The sequence below is a fragment of the Lepidochelys kempii genome, chromosome 8, assembly GCF_965140265.1.
Source record: "Lepidochelys kempii isolate rLepKem1 chromosome 8, rLepKem1.hap2, whole genome shotgun sequence".
In the NCBI taxonomy this organism is placed as follows: domain Eukaryota; kingdom Metazoa; phylum Chordata; order Testudines; family Cheloniidae; genus Lepidochelys; species Lepidochelys kempii.
The window spans coordinates 88,616,791-88,641,749 of NC_133263.1; the positions used below are offsets into that span (position 1 = coordinate 88,616,791).

At 44.5% G+C, this 24,959-nt stretch overlaps 1 protein-coding gene across 1 annotated transcript in view; it reads right to left on the reverse strand.

Annotated features, from left to right (window-relative positions):
• IL23R (interleukin 23 receptor) overlaps positions 1-20,700 on the reverse strand; it is a 38,568-nt gene extending 17,868 nt beyond the window's left edge. The window contains exons 1-7 of the mRNA XM_073357405.1: positions 20,589-20,700; positions 14,068-14,169; positions 11,636-11,932; positions 9,848-9,971; positions 7,398-7,558; positions 6,570-6,715; positions 4,931-5,090 (exon numbers count right to left, since the gene is read on the reverse strand). Coding sequence (XP_073213506.1) covers positions 4,931-5,090; positions 6,570-6,715; positions 7,398-7,558; positions 9,848-9,971; positions 11,636-11,932; positions 14,068-14,125 — 946 coding nt within the window. The 5' untranslated portion in view covers positions 14,126-14,169; positions 20,589-20,700. The remainder of the gene's footprint in view (positions 1-4,930; positions 5,091-6,569; positions 6,716-7,397; positions 7,559-9,847; positions 9,972-11,635; positions 11,933-14,067; positions 14,170-20,588) is intronic.
• Between the last annotated feature and the right edge of the window lie 4,259 nt (positions 20,701-24,959).

Below are 24,959 nucleotides of genomic sequence, written 5' to 3' on the forward strand. Positions count from 1 at the left end.
TCCTGATGTCTGATTTGTATACATTTATTCTTTTACGTAGAGACTGTCTGGTTTGGCCAATGTACATGGCAGAGGGGCATTGCTGGCACATGATGGCATATATCACATTAGTAGATGTGCAGGTGAATGAGCCCTTGATGGTGTGGTTGGGTCCTATGATGGTGTCACTCAAGTAGATATGGGGACAGAGTAGGCAATGGAGTTTGTTGCAGGGATTGGTTCCTGGGTTAGTGTTTCTGTGGTGTGGTGTGTAGTTGCTGGTGAGTATTTGCTTCAGGTTGGGGGGCTGTCTGTAAACAAGGACTGGCCTGCCTCCCCAGGTCTGTGAGAGTGAGGGATCATTTTCCAGGATAGGTTGTAGATTGTTGATGATGTGCTGGAGAGGTTTTAGCTGGGGGCTGCACATGATGACCAGTGGTCTTCTGTTATTTTCCTTTTGGGCCTGTCCTGTAGTAGGTGATTTCTGGGTACCCGTCTCGCTCTGTCAATCGGTTTCCTCACTTCCCCAGGTGGGTATTGTAGTTTTAAGAATGCTTGATAAAGATCTTGTAGGTGTTTGTCTCTGACTGAGGGATTGGAGCAAATCTGGCTATCTGGCTATTTGGACTCTCTCCTCAGACCCTACGCTACCAGCACTCCTAGCTATCTTCGTTGACTTCCTAAGGAAACTACAATGCCTTGGTGATCTTCCTGAAAACACCATCCTGGCCACCATGGATGTAGAAGCTCTTTACACCAATATTCCACACAAGGATGGACTACAAGCCATCAGGAATAGTATCCCTGATGAGGCCACAGCACACCTGGTGGCTGAGCTTTGTAACTTTCTCCTCACCCACAACCATTTCAGATTTGGGGACAACTTATACCTTCAAGTCAGTGGCACTGCTATGGGTACCCGCATGGCCCCATAGCATGCCAACATTTTTATGGCTGACTTAGAACAATGCTTCCTCAGCTCTCGTCCCCTAGTGCCCCTCCTCTACTTGCACTACATTGATGACATTTTCATCATATGGACCCACAGAAAGGAGGCCCTTGAAGAATTCCAGCTGGCCACCCCACCATCAACCTCAGCTTGGACCAGCCAACACAAGAGATCTACTTCCTGGACACTACAGTGCAAATAAGTGATGGTCACATAAACACCACCCCATTCCTGAAACCTACTGACCACTATTCTTATCTACATGCCTCCAGCTTCCATCCAGGACACATCACACGATCCATTGTCTATAGCCAAGTCCTAAGATACAACTGCATTTTCTCCAAGAATGTCACAGAATACCTGATGTGGCCAAAGTGGAGGTGGGTGGAGCTCAGGAGAAAGCAGAGGCTGCCGGAACATTAGAACCTTCTCTCTCAAAGGGGAGATGGGATATTTTGTGAGGCATCTGGTGGTTGTGAGAAAGCCATTTCCCATTGAGTAGGGTCCCTATGTGAAGGGGAGTTGAAGGAAATTAATACAAAGCCCACCCCCTGCAGAGGAATGTATGTAAATGCAAATGTAACCAACCAACCCTGTGACTGCGTTATTAAAACAGAATCTCAAATGCCCCGATCAACAGGGGTAGAGGCAGAGCAGGCATCACACCACTGTGTGGGGCTGGAATCAGGACGGTTCCAGGAAGAGTCGAGACGTCTGCTCCTATAACAGTTGGTGATACATCACCTCTAGATGGAAGCAGAAATCAACCAGCAAGCTTTCTGGCTACTGACAATGCCAGACCCAGAATTAGCCAGCAGAGGGCACCAGCAAAACACTGCTGCGAGACCACTTCTTTCCTAGATGTGCTGTTAACTCCATTTGCCCATCAATTTGTGGGGCGTTTGCTTATGCTAACATGTGGGAAGTTACTGGGGTGTGTTTGCAGGATAGGGGGGTTAATTTATCATTCTGTTCAGAATCAAGTGGCACTCTGCACGACAGCAGAGCACATAGAATGACTGAATAATCCAACTCGGCATAAGAATAGGATCAAATTAATTATGCGGTTGATATACCAGGAAATAGCCTCTGTTGTACTTTCAAAGATGAGGCACGCTGCAAACAGGTAAGTAGCATAGTGCCTTTATGACCAGTGTGTGAGTTCTACCATGGTTCATCTATCCTCCCTGGATGGAAGTACTCATGGTATCTTTGAAAAATTATATCCAGTAATGAGATGCTAATCAGGGGCCTGATCCAAAGCCTAATTAAGTAAATGGAAAGTTTCCCTTTGACGGCAGTGGCTTTGGCTCAAGCTTTGGATGGTGCTGCTGTATCATTCCTGCATGTGCCATGGGTAGGAGGCAGTGATCTGAGGAAAGGTGTCACAGTGCATTGGCTAGGGCTGATGCCAGCTGCATTAGAGCAAAGGCAGAATGGGTACAGCAATTATTTTACTAGCTCAGTTTAAAACACAGGACAGTAACTAGCACTGATACTCTGTGCACATATCAATGCCTTTCATGTGAAGATCTTTATATACGTTAAGGCTCATAATGACCCTATGAGGTAGATGAGTATTGTACCCATCTAGCAGGTATGTACACTGAGGCGCAGAGAGGTTTAAATGATTGCCTAAGTCATTGTCAAAGCCAGGAACACAATTGTGATATCCTGACTCCAAATCTCCTACTTTAACTATTAGAGATGCTGTCTCCTTTGACTGATGTTGTTTGTAGTGTTGTCGAAGCCATGTTGGCCCCAGGATATTAGAGACAAAGTGGATGAGGTAAAATCTTGTGTTGGAGAAAGAGGCAAGTTTTTGAGTTACAAATGACCTGAAGAAGAGCGCTGTGTAGCTCAAAAGCTTGTCTCTTTCACCAACAGAAGTTGGCCCAATACAAGATATTACCTCGCCCACCTTGTGTCTCCATTGACTGAGTCATTTAAAAAATGGCACTAACTATTCTAATGACATCTATCCTGATTGGTTAAATGTCAGAAAAGGTTAAAGCCCAAAGATTACAAAAAGTCAATCTCTTCTTTGCAGATACACTTGTATTTGTATTTTTGCGCATGTGTTTGAATCCCAGGTGCAAACCTGGGTACTTGCATCTCTAGCTACTTAACTACAGCTGTCAAAAGGGAGGTTGCACCTCAGCCCTTCTTAAAAAATGTACCTTTTATGCTTTCAAGTGGGAAATGATGTGTCACATGCCATCATAAATATCTTTACAGTGGGCCTTTATTCCCCTGTAGCTTGCCAACCAGGAGGAATGGGAAGTGTTTGTAGCAAGAGAGATTGTCACACAGGGTGTCATAAATATAAAGGGAAGGGTAAACCCCTTTGAAATCCCTCCTGGCCAGGGGAAAGCTCCTCTCACCTGTAAAGGGTTAAGAAGCTAAAGGTAACCTCGCTGGCACCTGACCAAAATGACCAATGAGGAGACAAGATACTTTCAAAAGCTGGGAGGAGGGAGAGAAACAAGGGGTCTGTGTCTGTCTGTAGTCGTCTTGGCCGGGGACAGAACAGGAATGGAGTCTTAGAACTTTTAGTAAGTAATCTAGCTAGGTATGTGTTAGATTATGATTTCTTTAAATGGCTGAGAAAAGAATTGTGCTGAATAGAATAACTATTTCTGTCTGTGTATCTTTTTTGTAACTTAAGGTTTTGCCTAGAGGGGTTCTCTATGTTTTGAATCTAATTACCCTGTAAGATATCTACCATCCTAATTTTACAGGGGGGATTTCTTTATTTCTATTTACTTCTATTTTTTATTAAAAGTCTTCTTGTAAAACACTGAATGCTTTTTCATTGTTCTCAGATCCAAGGGTTTGGGTCTGTGGTCACCTATGCAAATTGGTGAGGCTTTTTATCCAACATTTCCCAGGAAAGGGGGAGTGCAAGTGTTGGGAGGATTGTTCAGTGTTCTTAAGATCCAAGGGTCTGGGTCTGTAGTCACCTAGGCAAATTGGTGAGGCTTTTTACCAAACCTTGTCCAGGAAGTGGGGTGCAAGGTTTTGGGAAGTATTTTGGGGGGAAGGACGCGTCCAAACAGCTCTTCCCCAGTAACCAGTATTAGTTTGGTGGTGGTAGCGGCCAGTCCAAGGTGTAATATTTTGTACCTTGGGGAAGTTTTGACCTAAGCTGGTAAAGATAAGCTTAGGAGGTTTTTCATGCAGGTCCCCACATCTGTACCCTAGAGTTCAGAGTGGGGGAGGAACCGTGACACAGGGCATGGCTTAAGTGACTATTTTTTTACATTTAGTCTGATTAGAAAATCAAATGCTACATTCCTGTTTTACATGGTAAGGGACAAACCCTGGTTTCTTTGTTGGATTAAGGTGGAAGAAGATGTAAGGAGCATTCTTTATCACCACCTTAGCACAGAGACAGGATTTCTCATCAGTGATTAAGAGCACTAAGAGGTGGGCCCAGCTAACATTCCCATTCCTTACACCCTGGCCCAAAGGGACTCTGATGAGCCAGCAGAGGTCTGGAATGGCTAGACTTCCAGCTGGCATGCGCTGACCAGTGAATCTGAACATAAGAATGGTCATACTGGGTCAGACCAAAGGTCCATCTAACCCAGTATCCTGTCTTCCAACAGTGGCCAATGCCAGGTGCCTCAGAGGGAATGAACAGAACAGGTAATCATCAAGTGATCCACCCCCATATCACCCATTCCTAGCTTCTGGCAAATAGAGGCTGGGAACACCATCCCTGCCCATCCTGGCTAATAGCCATTGATGGACCTGTCCTCCATGCATTTATCTAGTTCTTTTTTGAACCCTGCTGCTCCAGTAAGGTACACCTGACAGTCCACTGATTCCTCCATGTTCCAATAGCAGGGTAACTGGAAGCCTGCACCATTCCACTCCCTTTGACAATTGCCCCAAACAAGGGGGTGATCTCATTCAAAGTTTTTAAAAAATGAGAAAAAGTGATGCATGACAGCAAGAGATGGAGAAATCCTCTTGTAAGCCTGGGTGTGAACTCACCTGCTTCTGGGGTTGTGTAAATAAAGGGCTCACTCCATCCACTCCAATAGCTTTTGGCAAGAATTAATCGGCATCTCACTTGAAACTCATACTCTGTGTTCGACTCCAGGATGTAGTCTGTGTGTGGCCCTCTTGTCACATTTATGTCCCATTCTTTCATCTAAAATTGACAAACAATATAACTTTCCAAGCTGTACTAACTAGCCTCATGAAATTAGACATTCTTTCAGAAACATGTCCTGGCACCTATTAATAATGTTATAACAATCCCTGCCCAAGTGGCCTAGCCCTGAGGGAGTAGGCCCCAGCCTCCCTAGAGTGCCTAGGAGTGCAGGATCAATGTGGGCACTGCTCCGTGCCTTAGCCTAGAGCTGTGTTCATGGCCAGCTCCTCATACCAATGTGGAGGGGGGCGTGGCCATGGCCCTCTGTCCTCCTTATCTGTTCTGGCTGGGTTTGCACCTCTGGGGGTGTCAGGAGGAAGCAGTGCTCCCCCAAATGGAGGGATTGGGATTGTGCCCCGTCCCTCTGGCAGGGTGTGAGGGGTGGATAAAATTCTCCACATACACCCTGGCCCTTTTGCACGGTCAATCAGAGGTGGGGCACAATAGAGACCTAACAAGCTGATGTTAAACTGACCTACAAAAGCAGTCTCATCTCTTAGGGATCTTCTACATGGGACATTATACCAGTATGATGGTGTGAATTTAATCTGCAATCGTTATTCTGGTATAATTCCCCTGGCGGACACTCTTATTCTGGTATGAGTGGCTTTTCTAGCTCAGTTGGTCATTTTGGAAGTGATTTAAATTAAACTGTAACACTGGGAAATATCTTGAATATTGCGTTAATTTTCCTTTGCTTAGTATAGGGTTTATCTAAAGAATTCTGCAAGTACAGAGGTAAATTAATTTGAGTTACAAAGCAATGCAAATCTGCACGTGGCAGTGAGTGGGTGTTACTGAATAGTTCAGTTGGAGCCTCTCCCTTCCAAATTACCTGTTCGAATCCAGCCTAAATTACAAATGCCCTAATGTAGTTAGTAATCTCATGGCTGTTTGAGAGTGTATGTGAAGCGACGAGGTGGTCTCAGTCCAGGTGTGAGTGGACAAGTCCACACACAAAACCAACATCACTAATTGACTCCTGGTAGGAGTTTCAGTGGAAAATCTTAGAGTACCCCTCAGAAGAGGTGTCTCTAGGTTAGGTTTGATGCACACAAACAGGATAGTGCAAAGAAGCTTTCACCATCCTGCCACTGCTGTACCTGTCTGAATAAACAGAAGACTTCAGTCTCCAGGATTAGTAGCTTTGCACCTTTTACAAGTACTTAGTTAATTTTAAAATGTTTTAAAAACAACCCCTCCAAATACCCTTGTTGTTATGGTGCTATTATGTCCGTAAGGAGGATATGCAATCGCTTGCAAATCCTTGTTTCATAGACGTCCTCCTCTCCATATTTGAATACAGCAAATGACTGCATGGAAAAACGCCAGAGAATTGGTATCAATAATCCAGCCCAGCAATCTTTCACGCAGGGCCCAATTCTGCTCCCACTGAACGTAGTGGGAGTTTTGCCATTGATGTCAATGGGAACAGCAGCAGGCCCATGTTATGTAGTCGGAAAAAGGGTGCCTCACATGCCAAGTTTGGTCTGCCAGTGCTTTGTATCTCTCTTCACAGTATACGTTCTTCATGGATGTTTGCTTTTTCCAGCGGAGCAGGGTTTTCGGTGCTGAGCTGTCTGTAGTTTCAACATTTGTGACAACAGGTGTAGCTGGTATCACTAGAAGAGAGACAAAAGAATGGTGAATCTATTCTGAGCCCATGAAGAAAACGGTGCCAGTCTATCACTGTTAGGCTCTGCTATAATGATTTTTTAATACACTTTACTACAGAGGAGATCTGTTTTCTCCTGGGAGAAATATATCTTGATTTTTCAGTTTAACCTGCTAAAAAGCCCCGTCAGAGAAAAATCGCTGGACAATTTCACTGTCAGTTAAAGATAACTCTCCATTAATCAGTTTTATACTTTCATTAATGTACACTGGGAATTTAAAGTTGGAACTAACAGACAGGCAGTATGAGACTTGCTGTAATTGGAACGTACTACCAAATCACAGGCTTTGTGAGCCTCAATGTCAAAGTACTTTACTCAAATCCAGCACATCGCAAAAAACTAAGGAGAGAGCATACTGACCAGTGAAAGAATATTGATGGAAAATACTACAGACCAACCTGAGAAGAACAAATAAGAGAGGGCCATAAGACAGTGTATCAAAATGTACATCAGCAGCTGGTTCCCTAATGTTAAACAGCACTCTATCAATTTATCACCGATGCGCTCAGAAATCTTCAGTACTGCACATCCATCTAGATGTAGATTTTATCACTTTGTTTAGGGTTTATTTTAGTTCATACATATTACAACCTGCTTTCAAAGCCATTACTGAGATACCACATGTTACCTAAATCCTCAAGGTTAACTTGCAGATGATCCGAATGTGCTGTGCCTAGGTCGTTTTTGGCTTGGACCCAAATAGAATACAGTTTGCCTCCTTGTAATTTGCTCAATGAAACGTTGAGCGATGCATTTGAAGGAAATGCTTTCTCCTCCTCTGTCTGTAAACTAAAAAAGCAAAAAGCACCGGGGTAAATTCCGGGCCCCATTCAAGTCAATGGGAATTTTGTCATTGACTTCAATGAAGCAAGGAAAGAGACAGCACAAAAGCCAGTTTAAACCAATATAATTTAAAAACAAAAATCCGCGAGAATGGGGATGGTAGGGCCACCACATTGTTACAACGGTTTTGTCAGTCTTATCTCCTGCTGCAAATGCAGCCCAGCAGCTCATTTAAGATCAGTGGTATGATAATAAATTGATCCTCCTGCACTGTGGCAGTCTCCTACATTCCCGAACAATCCCCAGCTGGTCACCCAGACCAAATAGGACGACTGTCGGGCTAGTGATGCCACTTTTTTCCTTAGCAATATATACCATTGCCAAATTGATACTGTTGTAGTAGCCTCTTTTCCTACTACTTCATTGCATCATAACCCCATTATTTCTCATTTTGCCATCCATGTCCAGAATTCTAAACAAAAGGAAAGACGGTGATTTCTCATTCACTGGATACTTTTTTGTGAATCTTTGTACTGACAGTGTTGTTTTTTCTGAATAAAATAGAACCTGGTGTATTTAGTTTTCATGGATCTACTTAGAAAGGTCCAAATTGACAGGTGAGAGCTAAGCAATGAGGAAGAATTCTGCAGTAAACACTACAGTATTTTAGCATTTATTTAAATTGTTGCTTTACTGTCTCAAGACATTGTGGTAGATTATAGCATCTCAAGACCTCTTACAGGGCTGGTTAAACAACTTGATACGATCTCTGGACAGTGGGTCCTTACTGACAAATAGAAACATATACATGCCATACATTTGAGGGTGGGAGCTTTACTCTATATTTCCTTCCTTTTCCACCCCACCCTTCTGTTTCTGACTTGCCTATTTCTCACTTTCCAATCCACAGTCTTTTGATTAATCTGCGGGAGGTCAGTTTTCTCTCTGCTGTTAAGTTTCATGAGTATGTGTACGCTATCGAAAGAGGATGGAACTCTAGAGGGCTGGGTTCAATTCCTGGCTCTGCCACAAACTTCCTGTGTGACCTAAGGCAAGTTACTTAACCTCTCTGTGTCTCATCTGTAAAATGGGGATATTATTTTCCTTTTCATCCTTTATCTGTCTTGTCTGTTTAGATTGTAAGATCTTTGGGGCAGGAAACTATCTCTTGCTATGTGCATGTCTACACTATAATTGGAGGTGTGATTAAAGCTAGAATGAGTATGCCTACCCAAGCTGTAATCTAGCTAGCACAGCTAAAAATAGCAGTGAAGACACAGTGGCATGGACCCCAGAGCCGGCTGTACAAGCCTGCCTGGAACTCTGGGTACGTACCAGTAATGCTAGCCTGCAACGCTGACTGTGTCACCGTGTCTTCACGGCTCTTATTACCTTTGCTAGCTAGAGTAAAGATACAGTGCAGATGTCTGCACCAGAGCTGCAATTGCCCCTCCGATTTCAGTGTAGCTATACTGTGTTTGTACAATCCCTAGCACAATGGGGCCCTGATCTTGTTGGGAAGGCTAAGTGTTACAGATAATTAATGCTGTCTAGCACCTCCCAACAGAGCACGGGGCCCTTTTCTCCCACTGTCACTACTCCAGTTTTACAGAGGGGTAAGTCCATGGAGTTCTATGAGCATGAGATACGTCGGCATACAAGTAACATAACACAGTGATGGCTCAGGCCCATTGAGTAGAAAGCTGGCTTTTGTTTTACATTCTCGGTTTAGGTTTGACTAGAAACACATGCTCAACTATGAGCCAAATAGCACTGATTAGACAAGTAATTACAACACTGAGCAGAAACCTAGGTCTTAAAAGATTTAAATCCTAAACACCACCTCATTTGCGTTAAGTGAGAGCTAGCCATATACACAAGGCAGTTCACCTGAAGAGATCTGTAAGGTGGTGTTCTAGAAAGTGTAACTAGGACACTCTGTCTTTCCAGTCATCAAAACTAGAACATTTATATAATCGTGCTTGGTTTGTGGCTGCCGTTACGCTGACCGCATACGATTAGACCGCATAGTCATACTGGTACTTCAGGTTACAAGAGCTCTCCAGTCTTAACCATTGCCCCCAATTAACCTAGTTTGTTCTGCTGTTTTCTTTCCATACCATTAGCACTTTTACCACAAAGCACACTAGCAAGTGAGAGAATCAGTGAGAGCCTCTTGCTTTTATTCCTTTGAAACACTCAGAGCTACATTCTAAGCCCTGCAGAGAGCCCTCTACTTCAATTGTTCTTGGTTTTCAACTAAACATGGCAAGAAGCTGTCCAGGCAGGACTTACCTCTTCAGGAAGAGAATGTAATTAGTACTTAGGTAGGTGTACTTCCCTGCATCCCAAGCACAAGTGAGGTGGTCTGAATGTTCATAAATGACACAAGTTAAATTGGTCGGACTGTCTGGTGGATCTACAAAGATAGATTATATGCAAATGTACGTCAGTTAGGTAGTTAATGGGCAGCTCATCCAATGACTGGACATTTAGACATTTGAAACTGTAATGTCCTATAGAACCTAAACATAGGGCTCTATATCTTTGAACAGAAGTTATGAAGACGTGCTGCATTTTACCCATAATTGTTTGATACCAGAATCAGATGATTGTGTTATTCTGTGCCTTTCCATAGTGGGTTTTAGCTGAAATTTTAAAGTAAACTCCACTAGTATTAATGAAATTAATCTTCCACTGGGCTGGGATGCTGGAACTCATTGTCCTAAGGATGGAGCTTGCAGGCTGCAGGCAGGGCATTCCTGGCACCTATGGGATTCACTCTGCCAGAAACACACTTAAAATGTGAATCTGGGCCTTAGCTGACAGTCCAGATAGTCTTCACTCAGTCTTAAAGCTACAGCCACCAGGGAAACGTAATGTGTTTTTCTCCTCTAATTTAGAATGTTAATGAGCCAATTTAAGCCATGTCAGTGTGTGGCCAGATACCACGTGGATGGGCATCTTGGCATTTATTTGTTAGAAAGATTTATCACCTCCGTGGGGTAGATCAGTATTATTTTACAGATAGGTACAGTGAGAAAGGTAGGCATGAAGGGGCGGGGGACAGCCTGTCAAAAGCTCAGAGGCGGTGGCCAAGGATCTGAAAGCAAAGACTGCTCAAACTCTATTAATCCCAGGCCAGATGTGTGACTTCCAGCACACTCAAGCAGACACTGGTGGTAAATCCAGCTGTACTGCTATCTTACGGCAGCTCTCCCGCCAGCAGAAGCGTTCATGTGGCTGCTGCAATGAGGGGCTCTGGAGTGTGGGGAGGGATTTAATGTTACTCAAAACAGTATTAAAAATTTTGCAGCCACGTCTGCATAAAATGCATGGATTTGGAAAGGAAACCATCTCATTCCCAACTCCTTCCACACTCTGGCTGCCCCATCTTCCTCCTCTCAACTCCACATGTCAGGGTACCCATACTAGTGATTGTGTAGAAGGAAATAAACTATGGCACATCAGTTTGCCTCTCTGTGCCTCAGTTTTCCTGTACGTAAAATGGGGATAATGGTAGTGACCTCCTAGTAAAGCGCGTTGAAATCTACCACTGAAAAGTGCTGTATAAGAGTTAGGTGGTGGTATAGCCTGGAATGATGCACAAAGTCGCTTCTGTTACTTGACTCAGGGAGTTCAATAGCTCCTTGCCATTTGGGCAAGCACATGACAGGACGAGGATAGTTTCAGTGTCACGTCCAGATACCTGTACACTGAATATGCACTGAAGTTGCTACTAATGACGTATATCAGCTGACTTCAGTTACAACATAACTTGCTGGTTAACTACAATATAAGTGTAATTACTAATAAGACCCCAAACCTTTTATTGTTAAATAAATAAAATAAAAAATGTAAGTTTCACTTTTCAACTGGAAAAAATACCCGCACTGCTTTTGTGTGATTGAGGGGAGGGGAGGCATCTAAAACTATTAAAAGGTCTAATACTGTAAATCTGAAAATAGCCTGCAACCCCCAAAATACTAACACTGTCTAGGAAGGAATAACAGTTTACACCATCTTAAATGGGATGAAGTAGAATTAGTGGGGAAACCATCATACACACAGCAAATTACTTACGTCCTGCAGAAAACTGTGTGCCACATACTACCATATTTGCCGCTTTGCTGGGACACTTGGCATAACACAGGACAGTGGAATATGGTTTCCTGAAATCATGAAGCTGAAGTTGCACTGTAGTTTTGTTTATTGTTGTTAATAATTTGTCTTCTATATGAGTTTTATTTAGTATCATGTATAACTTTGCCATTTGGCAGTTTACCGTAGAGTGGCAATTTATAGAAATGTTCAAACCCATCTGAATGACTGGAGCTGGCTCTATCCACACGTATCCAGAGCAGCGAACGTTTATGACACCTGTGAAAGCAGAATTGGATTAAAATAAGGCTCTGGTTGCCTATTGAAATAGAAGAAGCAAACGTTTCGGTTATGCAGCACATTTGGCTGCACTTCTTTTTGACGAGTCAAATGATTCCAGTGGACGCTGCTTAAAACCAGGCCTTAATGAACGAGGTCAGACCTAAGTCCAACAACTGTCCCTGGTTTCTGCAGTGCTCCAGAGTAGCGTCCTGAGCGGAACTTCTACACCCACTTCAGGTATAGGTTAGACAATGGAGGATGTCTGTTGATTTTAGTTATGAACCTCCCTTGTAAAGCACTTTGAGATCTACTGAGGAAAAGCATTATATAGGATTTAAGTGTTGCTTTTGTTAAAATGAATAAGGCAATCAGTATAATATCCCTTGTATTATTTATTTGGATACTAAGTGTAACCTGTTTTACCCTGCACCTGCAGTTTCAGTTTGCCACAGATTTTTGCACTGAGACTGTGTGAGAAATACATGTTTGAAAACATAAGTGCTCGGGGCTGCGAGCTCCTGCCAGGCAGGGTGGTGGTGTGGCTGGCTCCGGCCGGGTGGCAAGACTGCCTGTCCCGCTACTCTGAGCGGTATGGTAAGGGGGTGGGGAGCAGGGGGTTGGATAAGGGGTAGGAGGTTCCGGGGGGCAGTCAGGGGACAGGGAGCAGGGCGTGGTTGGATGGGGCGGAGGTTCTGGTGGTGGGGGCAGTCAGGGGACGGGGAACAGGGGACGTTGGATAGGTGTGGGAGTCCCGGGGGGCCTGTCAGAGGGCGGGGGTGTGGATAAAGGTCGGGGTGGTTAGGGGCAGGGGGTCCCGGGAGTGCGCGGTCAGGGGACAGCCTTGTCCGGCCCTCCACACAGTTTCGCAACCCCGATATGGCCCTCGGGCCAAAATGTTTGCCCACCCCTGTGCAAAGCTATTGATAGCTAATGAGAGCTTAGAGTTTAGATCACAATGTCATGCTAAGGGGAACATTTCTACAGCAAATCAGTGGCTGTGAAATCCTGGAGTACAGAAGCCCTGCCTTCCAGACCCTCTAAAACAGGGGTCCCCAACGCGGTGCCCGCGGGCGCAATGGCACCGGGGCAGTTGTCTGCGCCTGCAGGACACCGCGCCACCGAAATGCAAATGGCTAGTGAAGCAAAGTGCTAGTGAAGATTAGTAAGGATGTCAGAATATGGCTCCATGGCCAGTATTTATCAATGATCATAAACTTAACTGGCAGCACCAATTAGCATGGGGTGGCTTCGCTGCCACCAGGCCTCCATATGAGGCAGCATGTAGCTGACCCAGGAACAGACTGGGAAGCAGATTTTGACTCTAGAGTCAGTCGTATTCCCAGCTCACCCAGCTGTGACAAAGGGGGAGAGGAAAGGTAATATATATGTGATCTATCATACATCCTGTAGTACACTGACTGGTTCATTGTGGGCATGAAGCCAAGGTTCCACCTGTGTGGGAGGGGGGAAACACAGTGACTCGATACATGCTGTTCTCCCTTCTGCACAGCTCTCACTGGTACAGGTCACGGTGCAGAGATTAAGGGGGTGCCTCATCCCCAATGCCCCCACATTCTCCTGTGAAGGCACATAGAACCTGGCCCTCTGAAATGTCAGCAGTATGCAGTAAGAACTCAGATAGGAATCACCTGACTTCACAAATTTCAGATTGTGCTTTAATAATGACTATAGGGAGATAACCTTTTAGAAACAGATCTGAGCTAGAGCAAATATAAGTGGATTAAGGCAGCTCCACGATAGAAGCACAACGGCCCCTTATGATCAGATTACAGCTCTGCACCAGAGATGACAAATTTAGCTTCTGAGTGATATCAGATGTGATCTGTTCTTCCTGGAAAGGCGTGGCTGCCTTGAAACCTCTGACTTCTAAAATGTGCAATAAAACGAGGCATATCTATATGTCTGTAGGTGGCAAACAGCTAATAGAAGGCCCCAAAATAGTTAATATGTTCATTTTATTTCAACTACATTCATTTTATACTTGGCGGTTTATCAGCTCTGTGTTCCATTATGTTAGCTGAAATGTATTTATTTCTCTAAGACACAAAACTACACTAACTATTGTTCCTGAATTCAGCACTGAGAAGTGGGGGATGGAAGACAGACTATACCTCTGTAAATCCAGCTGAAGAGTATGTGGAGCACCACTGCCACCTTAAATCTCCCCATGGCCTGATTGATCCGTGGCTGACGTCAGTGGAAAAGCATGGCCTCTGAAAAAATGAAATTAATATTAGACCTTTCTCACACTAAACAATACAATTCTGAGACCAGGTTCTAAGACGAAACAAAACTAATAACAGGAAAGGCCAGTATCAGAACCTATAATACACAAATGTCATTGGTCCTGCTAGTTTCTGGATCTGTACACACTGCTATAGCTCTGGTCCTACCTAACTTCCAGACCTACAGAAGGGCCTAAGGCAATTTTCCAGATCTACAGCAGCAAAAATTGAAAATGTTGGTCACAGTAGGATGAATCCTTAGATGCTGCTAAATACAGTGGACCAAATTCATGACTGGGGCAATTCCATTGAAGTTAATAGGGGTGTGAATTTGGCAAGGCATTGCTTAGAGCTGGTTGAGGAGGCAATATTCAGAGATCTGAGTTCCAGGGCTAGGGTTTGCTAGAGAGGAAAGTATACAGAAGCTATAATGTGGAATCTTATGTCTTTCATGGTGAGTACCTAAAGTAGATATGGCCTGATTTTCAGAAGTGCAGACCACCCACAGCTCCTGTTTTTAACTGGCTCCTTTCTGTCAGTTAGAGAAAAGGAAAATGACTTGCTGTAAGGTGGAGCACTTGGTTAATTTGCCTGCTGGTTATGACTTTGTTTCTCATTTTTCTATTTCTCTTCTTTCTTCTGCTTTGTTTTGAAGATAGATTTTGACTTCTTAAGAAAGATGTCACATCTACCGCAAATTCACTTGAGTACTTTCTAATTAGTACTTTCCTGTGACACTTTCTGGCACGTTCTGATGGTGAAGGGGATTTTTACCCCCAGTAATCTTCAGACACCCACGTCCCCTTTGGTAGGGAGACAAAGTGATTTTTACCCCTCCTACTCCTGACCTATTGTGCAGGTGCCATCAGGCTCTAGAAGATTTAGATTAAGCCTCTGAAGTGCCTAGTAATTTTGGGTGTCTCTTGGAGCCCAACTTGAAACACTTTTAAAGTGGGCAAAGGGTGGGTACTCAGCACTTTCTCCAAATCAGGCCCCTTCAAAGTAGTCTCAAAGTTGAGCACCCAAATTCACTAGTCACTTTTGAAAATCTTGGCCTTAAGCCTCACTGCAACCTGATTGCTCTAGATCAGTTTTCCCCACTCTGTAGGCGTGCCTCCCTAGGGGGGCGCGGAAGAATGTTTGGAGGGGTTGCGGTGAGAACTGGGCCAGCCCCTATGGGGGGTGGGAAGGGAGCACCTCCCCAGTCCCGACTTGCGCCCAGTCCCCTCTCCAGCACTCCAGCTCCAGCCCCACCCCCAGTCAAGGTCCTGGTGTCAGGTCCCGGCCCCATCCATGGCCTGGCCCCGGCCTCAGACCCCAGCCTTGGACCCCGGCTGCAACTCCCACTTCTGGCCCTGGCCCCACTCCTGGCTGCAGCTCCATTCCTGGCCACGGCCCCAGCTGCAGGGCCAGCCCTAGCCTTGGCTCCCAATCCTGGACCTGGCTCCCAGAGGGTGCGGATAGATTACATTACGGATAAGGGGAACGTGGCATAAAAAGTTTGGGGACCACTGCTCTAGATGCATCTCTGCCAGCATTTGCAAGGACTTGGAATTTTTGAGCCTTGTAAAGATCTAGAGGTTTGATGTCCAGTCCCATGGAGGAAGAAATAGACTGGGCCTGGAAATATATCAATGTTCTGAAGAGAGAGGCAATCCACTATGTACATGCATTCTTCTCATGAATTCATGACATGCATGGATTTTGGATAAACTTATTTTCTTGGTAAAGCCATCCAGAGACATCACTTCCTTGTAGGCTGCTGGTACTCACCACTTGAAGAGCTCGAATCTGAGCTTGGTTAGAAACAAAAGGAATAGGTGCAAAAATGTGCTGTACCCCTCTCTGCCCTCAGGGCATCAGAGCTTACACCATGTATTGCTACCTGGCATGGCAGAAATGGGACCGAATCTGGCTCTGAGCTGGGTGTGTTATTCCAGGGATATTCGGTAAACTCAGCACCATCTGGGTGACGTGAAACTTAAGAATGGCAGGAGCCCAGGCTCCATCCTCATTAAGCCCTTCTCTCTCTCTATCCACAGCTACTCCTCGCCCAGTGCTAGTCCCTATCTCCTCTCTTTGGAGCCTAATAGGAAGGCTGATCAGTGGCCTGCAAGCCCTCCCCTCACATTCATTCCGGGTCTTCAAGGGCAAGGTTATCGCCCCTTTACTGTGCGTCTAAAAGGCATGCTGAGTAGAAGCCTCCTTAGCCTGCCCTTGTCAGGGGGTTGTCTGATGAGACAGCTGTCCCCCAATCCTGGGAAGGTCTTTTAAGGACAGGGGGTGTTTGGAAGCCTCTCTTCCCTTTATCAGGCAGCAGTGTGGCAGGAAACTTCTGCATTCGTGGCTCCTGGCTGTAGAGTGACTCTGGGAGTCATCATCAGCAGGAGTAGTTTGCTTCCTACCCCATTTGGGTGATGGAAATGGGTGGCTTCCAGCTCCCTGGAAGACTTTTTTGGTAGGATGGCAAGAAACAGAGAGAGCTACCAGAACACTCTCCTCCCTCCCACCCCTTCACTCCAAGCACAGAAGACGGGGCTAACTGCTGTTACTTTGAAGGCTCCCAGCAGGGAGGGAAGACATTCCCCAAAGTCAAGACAAGAAGGAAGGGGGAATGGAGCTCTTCCCTGGATGATTTCAGACATATGGGGAATCCAGCAGCCTGTTAGGCAGAGGTACGTGTGTGCCAGGAATGGATTGGAGGGTGAGGGTGGACATACCCCAAAGCTTAGCCCAGGCTCAAACCTTTTTGCAAGCCTGGGTTGAATTTTGGGGGTTGTTGTAATCATTTTTACACAGCCCTAGTTTTCACATGTGTGCTTATGTAACCCACACACTTCCTGCGTGTAGTGTTCTGTCCCATCCAGTGGCAGAGACCACTCAGAGAGAGAGAGAGAGAAAATGAGTTTGCTCTACAGCCTTGGCTAATAGCTAGTTGACTTTTAGCTCATGCAGTAGAGGCTCATGCACTATGCTCTGGAAGTCCCCGGTTCGATCCTGCTGACGACCAGGGTCTGTTGAAGTTACATTTCATGAAGCACATTCAATCTTAAACCTGCAGATGAATCTGGGTTAACGTTCATGCATTTATTTGATTGTTGTGTCTGTCTAAATCAGCACAGGCTTGCAAGTCATTTCTTGTCTAGACGCACTAGTATCTCTTCTCTAGTTCTGGTGTGGAACCATTCAACTGCACTGAGAGGAACCTGTCTATAATTATGTACCACAATGGACTACCATTTAAAAATTCACTATTTAAATAAAACATTAAACGTTAGCTAAATTACAATAATTCAAAAACAAACTAATGGGTAAAGGGAGAGGATTAAAGGGTCAAAAAGACCAATGGATGGAACATGATTTCTGAGACCGCAATACTTAATGGCAGTAGGAAAAGGACCTAAGGAGATTTAGCCTTGCATCAAACATCTGGAAGCATACATTAGAATAAAAATGGCTCCAAATATCACAACATTCCAGCTAGTAGCAAGCTCATAGAATCAAGGTGCATCTTCCCACAAGAGCAGATCTGCAGAGGAAATATACTTGGAAAGCTCCAGTTACAGATGAATAATCTTCCTTATTAGAAGCAGTGCTAGAGACTTCAATGGGACTATTTACATGCATAAGATTATGCAAGGGGTAGTCAATTATTTTTTGTCAAGGTCCAAATTTCTTGCTCAAGATATAGTCAAGGTCCAGACTCCAAAGAAACGTTTTTCACACCACAACAATCTTTCTCAATTTCCTAATGTTTGCCAGTTATATAGAAAAGAAATCTGATATATTTCATATTTACTGTTTGATAGCCATGAGTTAGGCTTAATTCAGCTGTTAAGAAAAATGTCTTTCTGATAATACAAACATCAGCCTATTACAAAAATCTCTCCCCCCCGCCACCCCTGAAACAATAATGATGATAAGTAAATAAAAAGATTTTGCGGTCCGTTCAATAGCATCTGGTGGTCCAGATTTGGCCTACGGTCCACCTATTGACTACCCATATGATGGGAGCTGTAATTGTTTTCCTAGGTCTCTTCCATTTATAATGCTATTAGATTGGTTTTACCTTCCCCTAACTTGTGCAGGATTAATCACTCTGGTATTTTTCTCTAGGGCGTCATCCAGCCTAGTTTTAAAAGTCCCAAGCAATGGGTTTTCTACTTTTCTCCTTGAGAAACTAGCTTATCACTCTCAGGAAGTCTTCTCTAATACCCCATCTCAATTTTTCCTTGCTGAACTCGATCCCTTTACACCTAGTTTTAATCCCTCCATACCACCCTGTCCCTGACCATTTTCTCTCTTATGAACCCACAGCCCTCCAGAGAATGCCAGAAATCCACATGATATTTCGCAGTGCTGGACTTTTACATTGAGACCCAAGTTAGATGTAACATGGGTAAAATCAGAGAATTCTCGATTGATGATGCCTCTGAAGGGGCTAGACTATGAAATATCTGGAGCTGGTGAAACTTGGCACAGCCATGCTTATTTTTGATGGGTATACAAGCATGACTGATGGGCAGGGCTGAAACCTCTTCCTGGGATACCACATCTATTTTGGAGGCTATCTGCACATACACATTAGCTACTCAAGCACAACTTTGAGGCACATGAAAGTATGCTGCTGCAGCTGGCTCTCTGAGGGGAGTCAGCAGTGTTTCTATTTTGTGAGGCTATGCATTTGTGGATCTCAGTTCAAAACTGAGCTCTAGGAGATACAGGATTGGCACTAGCTGAAGGTCAATGATCGCTCTACCCCGCTGTTTAAACTGGTACTTAAGGCTATAGAAAAATGATCAAAAGTAGATATTGCCAAATAATATTTTTAAATAATCCCAATGATTTGAAAAAATATATATATTTCCAATGGAAATAGTAATTCTTCAACTGCTGTACATAGTGATCTAGAATACATATCTAGAATGTCTAATGCATAACAAGAATCCTGGTATTTCTCCTTGTATTGCCTTTGCCACAGTGTCCTAAGATTTTCCTCTGTGTTGGAGATGGCAAAAATACTTCATAGTCCCTTTCATCAACTTTCATACTCTCTCTCCTTATCTGATCTGGTACATTTTATTTTAACACCCTACCAACATCCTGCTACGTTCCTGCAAGTTAAAAGAAACAAATAAAAAACACACTTGCTTTGAAAAAGTTCTTCTTTCAGAAGAACTTTCTAACCTCCAGCTGTAACATTTAGATCAGGATTTCAAACAACACCTGATTTGGGAGTTATTCAAATTTACGGTTTTATTCAAATTTATAGGGGCCACTTGCAAACTTTAGAATCAGATGCAGGCTTGGAATTTGAACATCCCAATAATTTAGAAGTATCTGGCGCTGGAGATTCGATCCCATCTCTACTAAGAACTCTGACTACTAAAAACCTCTTAGGCCAGGAGTGGGCACACTTTTTGGCCCGAGGGCCACATTGCAAAACTGTATGGAGGGCCAGGTAGGGAAGGCTGTGCCTCCCCAAACAGCCTGGCCCCCGCCCCCATCAGACCCCTCCCACTTCCTGCCCCCTGACTGCCCCCCTGAGAACCCCCCACCCATCCAACCCCCTCCTGCACCTTGTCCTCTGACCTCCCCCTCCTGGGACCCCACCCCCTATCCAACCCCCCCTGCTCCCTGTCTCCTGACTGCCCCGACCCCTATCCACACCCCCGCCCCCTGACAGGGCCCCAGGGACTCCCACACCTATCCAACCCCCCATGTTCCCTGTCCCTTGACCACCACCCCCAGAACCTCCGCCCCATCCAACTGCCCCCTGACAGGCCCTCCCAGGACTCCCACACCTATCCAACCGCCCCCTGTCCCCTGACTGCCCCCCAGGACCCCTCACCCCGGCCCCCTTACTATCTGCTCAGAGCAGCATGTCTGGCAGCCGCGTCGCCCAGCCCAGAGGGCTGTCCGCATGGAGGCATGGCTGCGGGTGAGGGGGAACAGCGGGGGAGGGGCCGGGGGCTAGTCTCCCCAGCGGCTGGCATTAGGGGGTAGGAAGCAGGGCAATTGCCTGGGGCCCACACCACAGGAGCCCCCGAGAAGCTAAGTAGCTTAGGCTTCTGCTTCAGCCCCAGGTGGTGGGACTCAGGGCCCTGGGTTTCAGCCCTGCATGGCAGGGCTTAAGCTTTCTGCCCTGGGCCTGAGTGAGTCTAACACTAGTCCTGCTTGGTGGACCCCCTGAAACCTGCTTGCGGCCCTCCAGGGGACCCCGGACCTCTGGTTGAGAACCACTGACTTACAGCAAATAATCTGGACAAAGCAGTTGTACCGTGTGAAGCATGTTTACAGAAAGCATGAACAAGAAAGCAGTAAAATACTCAAGCCTGCTGCTAGCAGCTTCAGATATAAACAACAAAATCTTATCAAAGTTTTGAGGAGTTTGGTTATTTTTTTACCTTGCCATCTGTCAGGACATTGTTCCATTTCTGTAGTCAGCTCCTTGATTTCTCTACTCCCTGCTACCTCACAGCATTTTAAAGAGGCTGGGACAAATTCAGAGTTCACTGCTCTAACAGAAACTACCAGCAAAACCCTGACCTACATTACTGATCACTCAAAAATAGCTTATTGTTTCCAGTTTGACAAGTATCTTTGACTCTGAGTCATTCTGTGGGAAAACCCAGCACCCCTTAAAGAAACAGTCTCATTTTTTCTCTCGTGGCTTTTTGGAAAAGTTTATTTTTAAATTATTATTAGTCAGGGTTTTTTTTAAAAACAAAAACAAACAAACAAACAAACATTCTCAATTTCCTAATGTTTGCCAGTTATATAGAAAAGATAATCTGATATATTTCATATTTACTGTTTGATAGCAATGAGTTAGGCTTAATTCAGCTGTTAAGAAAAATGTCTTTCTGATAATACAAACTTTCAGCTTTCAGCTGCATCAAATTTAATCACATTCTATTTCTGCCCCTATTTCCAGGCAGCTTATGTGTGAAATGTACAGAAATGTTCCTAATATTTACCTTACAGCATTCCACCAGTCACATCCCTCCATCCCAAACTGCTGCCCTTCTCACTTATTTCCTAAATTGAATTTATTACAGAATTTCCCCCTCTTGTTGAATGTTTTAAGAAGTAGATTCCCAGGATGTCTAATATTATATCCCAATGCTGTGATTAGGAATAGATTCTGACCACAACTTTAAAATATGGGCCCCTAATGTGGGCACCAAACCTGCTTTCAGGTGTTCATGTGGACAGTTGGATACACAAATGCCATTTTTACCATTAAAACATGAGATTCTGACCATCCTATTTGACAAGTGAGTTCATAGTATTGCCTGTAACCTCTGGCCCTGTCACTTAGGTCAGTATAGAACAGTGAGCTCAGTATTGTGACAAGCACCTTCATTCCTCTACTAGAGGGAAAAGTACACTTCACCCCAGAAAGCCCAATTTTAATTGGGCTCTAGTCTGGTGAAGTGCAGTAGGTGAGAGAAGTGGTGCCAGGTGGAAGGGTGCAGCAAAGCCCACCCCCAACTCCTACTCCAGTCTATGGACTACAGTCCATTCACACCACAGAGGCAGCCACCAATGGATTCATTAGAAGGCGCAGAGTTCTGCAAGGAATGCTCCAGGCAAAGAAGAATTGTATGGCAAGAATATCCTCTTTTGAAGGAAGAGGGCTGTAAGAGATGTCCCTGAAAGGTGAGACTTTCTCCAGAAAGTTACCTAAATGGAGGAAAAAGTGTTTCTGCCGAGGGCTGTTTTACAGGTGTTGTTCTCTAGAAGAAATGAAGAAGTCCCTTAGGGAGATCTCTTGCTCCCTGTAGCCCTAGTATGTGCTTTCCAGTAGATGCCCTATCTCTTAAAGTAGGGGAAGGAGAAATCAGGATTAAAAATGAAGTCTCTAAAGCAATGGTAGACATTGTAATCTGAGACATTGCTTGTTGTATGTGGCATTAAGGCAAAAAGAGCACGTAAAGGGTGATGTGAGTGTTTAGAGGGTCCCATTAACGTAGATTACTTCTCAGCAGATTTTCTTCAAAACTTTAGCTAGTCTGGATAAATACAGTCCTGCTCCTGAAGAACCTTTATGGATTCTAGGAGGCATAGACCTATACAAGGCAGTTCCCTAAAAATTCTGTTGTGAGGGGTGCTCCTTTTAGGGGAAAGGCTGCTGGCTAGGACCCCACTAAATCACAAGTGAGGGCTGCTGGCTAGGACCCCACTAAATCACAAGTGATAAGGCCATCTGGTCCCAGCAGGGTAGAGTTGAGGCAGGGTGCGTTGGCAACAAAAGCTAAAGGGAGGAATTTAGGTCTGTGAGGCAGGGTTTTTACTGGAGATTTGGGTTCCACATCAACTGGGTCTCCAGACATCTGAGAACAACATCTGAGAACAAGTGATACCTGATCTGAACCCCCTAGGATTGCGGGGAGAGAGGACCTAGATTTGACAGGAACCTGAGGATTGGGGTGAGATGTTTGAGGATTACATGAGCATAATATTTTCTCAATCAGTGACAGATTTTTCTCCACTATAAAACACTTTTAAAGAGGTGGCTTCTTTTCTCACGACAAGTTTAAGAGTTAACCTCAGTAGCTGTGTTAACCTCATTAGACACTGTAACCACACAAAACATTTACCACATTCTGCTAGGGTGGTATCATTTTATATTTGCAACAGTTTAAACAGAAATAAAGCTCACCTAAAAAGAGTCTCTGGCTTATGGAGCACCACGCACACCAGCACCTCTTACTGCCTTTAAACCGACCAATGCTTTTCATGAAAGTGAGGGTCAGGAAGCGAAAGTGGCCAGTCTTAGGGCCCAAGCCTCATCTAATGTAACTTTCCATTGACTTCAGTGGAACCAGGCCACTTTACACCAGCTGGGGATCTGGCCACTAGTCTTTCAAAAAGAAATATTTTAGTTTAATGTTCATGAATTATGTTTAGGGGACCCCAGACTGACCAGCTGCTTATCTTCCTTTGTTGCTGGCCAAACTCACTACCTGCCCACATGGTCTCCTATGTCATCATGACGGGGTAGAGCCATTTTCTCATCAATGGCTCTCCCTTTAAAGATAATTAAAGCAGCAGAATTACATTTTAACACATGCGGCATAATCCATTCATTCTTAGCCCTGTTACCTATGTCAGGGGTCAGGGCTTGCAGCGGAGTCAGTCTCCTGGCAACCCTACAAGCACAGCTGGCCTGCAGCAGACTACCTGATTGACTGCACCATCTGACTGGTCAGGAAGGGCAGCTGGCTGGCTTTGAGCCCAGCAGTAGCTGGCTGGCTGCACAATGTGTATCATGCCTGTCCCTGCTCCTGCTTGTTCCAGTTTCCTATTGGCGCCTGTCTCTCCAGTGCTGATCCTCAACTCTGCATCTGACCTATGACTCCGGTTAGCCTCTGGCTCTGGCATTTGCCTTCTGTCCCTCCAGCACTGGCCCTGGGCTTGTTCCTGAACTCTGCCCACCATGGACCCAGCTGTAATTGGTAGTCTGAACTCTCACTTTAACCACTAGACCAGCCAGCCCATGGCCTGGTGTCTAACAGCCTAGTGCCTTACTACACAAGTAGTCCCACTGAAATCATTTAGACTACTGGCAGAGTAAAGTACTACCAGCATGAGTAAGGAAGGCAAAATAGGTCCTACAATAAACACTAATAATTAAAACAGTATTCTTCATGAATCAGTTGTAAAAAAGTGATTTAATCACACCAAGAAGAATCCTGCCCTTAGAAACTTGCATACCACTCCCATTTGAGATGCAGTAGTTGCATGCTGATAGCCAAGGATAGAACTTGGCCCAGAGTTATGAGTCTATTTAAACTTTATACAGAAGTGCAGGCTTCTGACCTAAATGTAATAGCAAGCATGTGGTTTGCATCTCTGCTTAAACAGAGAACACATTGTTTTTGACAGTGCTTAATTATGCATTTGAAAAAAGGTCAATTTTGTATAGGTTACTCCTTGGGGACTTGGAGAGTGTCACCTGTCTACCAACTTTTTCCTCTTTTCTTTTAATGTAATACAGGAACAGCCCAAGCTGCAAAATTCACAGCTGTATAAACCCCCTAAATCTGGATGCTTGGATCCAGTATTTTAGTTCTGGTCCTTCTTCAGTAGTCAGTATATTTTTCATGTTGATAGCTCTTACTTCAAACAAGCAACTGGCACCTTGGTCTTAGGAAACACGTTTCACATTTCTTTCCTTTCTTCCTTATTACATTTCCTGGCTCACTGGCAGCAACTGTTCTGCATGTCTGACTTGCTGGACCCATACATAGTATTTTACTGCATCTCACAAAGAATCCAGGCTTTGATCCTGCTCCATTGAAGGGCTATTGGCTACACTGGGAGCTGGATCAGGTCCCTAGATAAGCCAAATAATTGTATTTTTAAAATTACTAAAAATATTTAGTTTAGAAAAACAAGGAACGGTAGGCCTAATTGTTTTTCTTACTGCCAACTCCAGGGTGTGGTTCCCACTATTTAGTCACAGGGGTTCTTTTACAAATTTAGGGGACACCATGATCAAGACTAAGCAAAATAATCGCAATCATTGTCCATACCTATTTTATTATTAAAGATAGAAAGCCTTAAACAAACCACACAACTGATAAACTGGTGACTTCCGTTACAATCTCTTCTTAGGGTTAGGATTAGGGTTCGGGTGAACTGGAATTAATTTGCAAACTGGACACCATTAAATTAGGCTTGAATAAAGACTGGGAGTGGATGGGTCATTACACAAAGTAAAACTATTTCCCCAGGCTAATTTTCCCCTACTGTTACTCACACCTTCT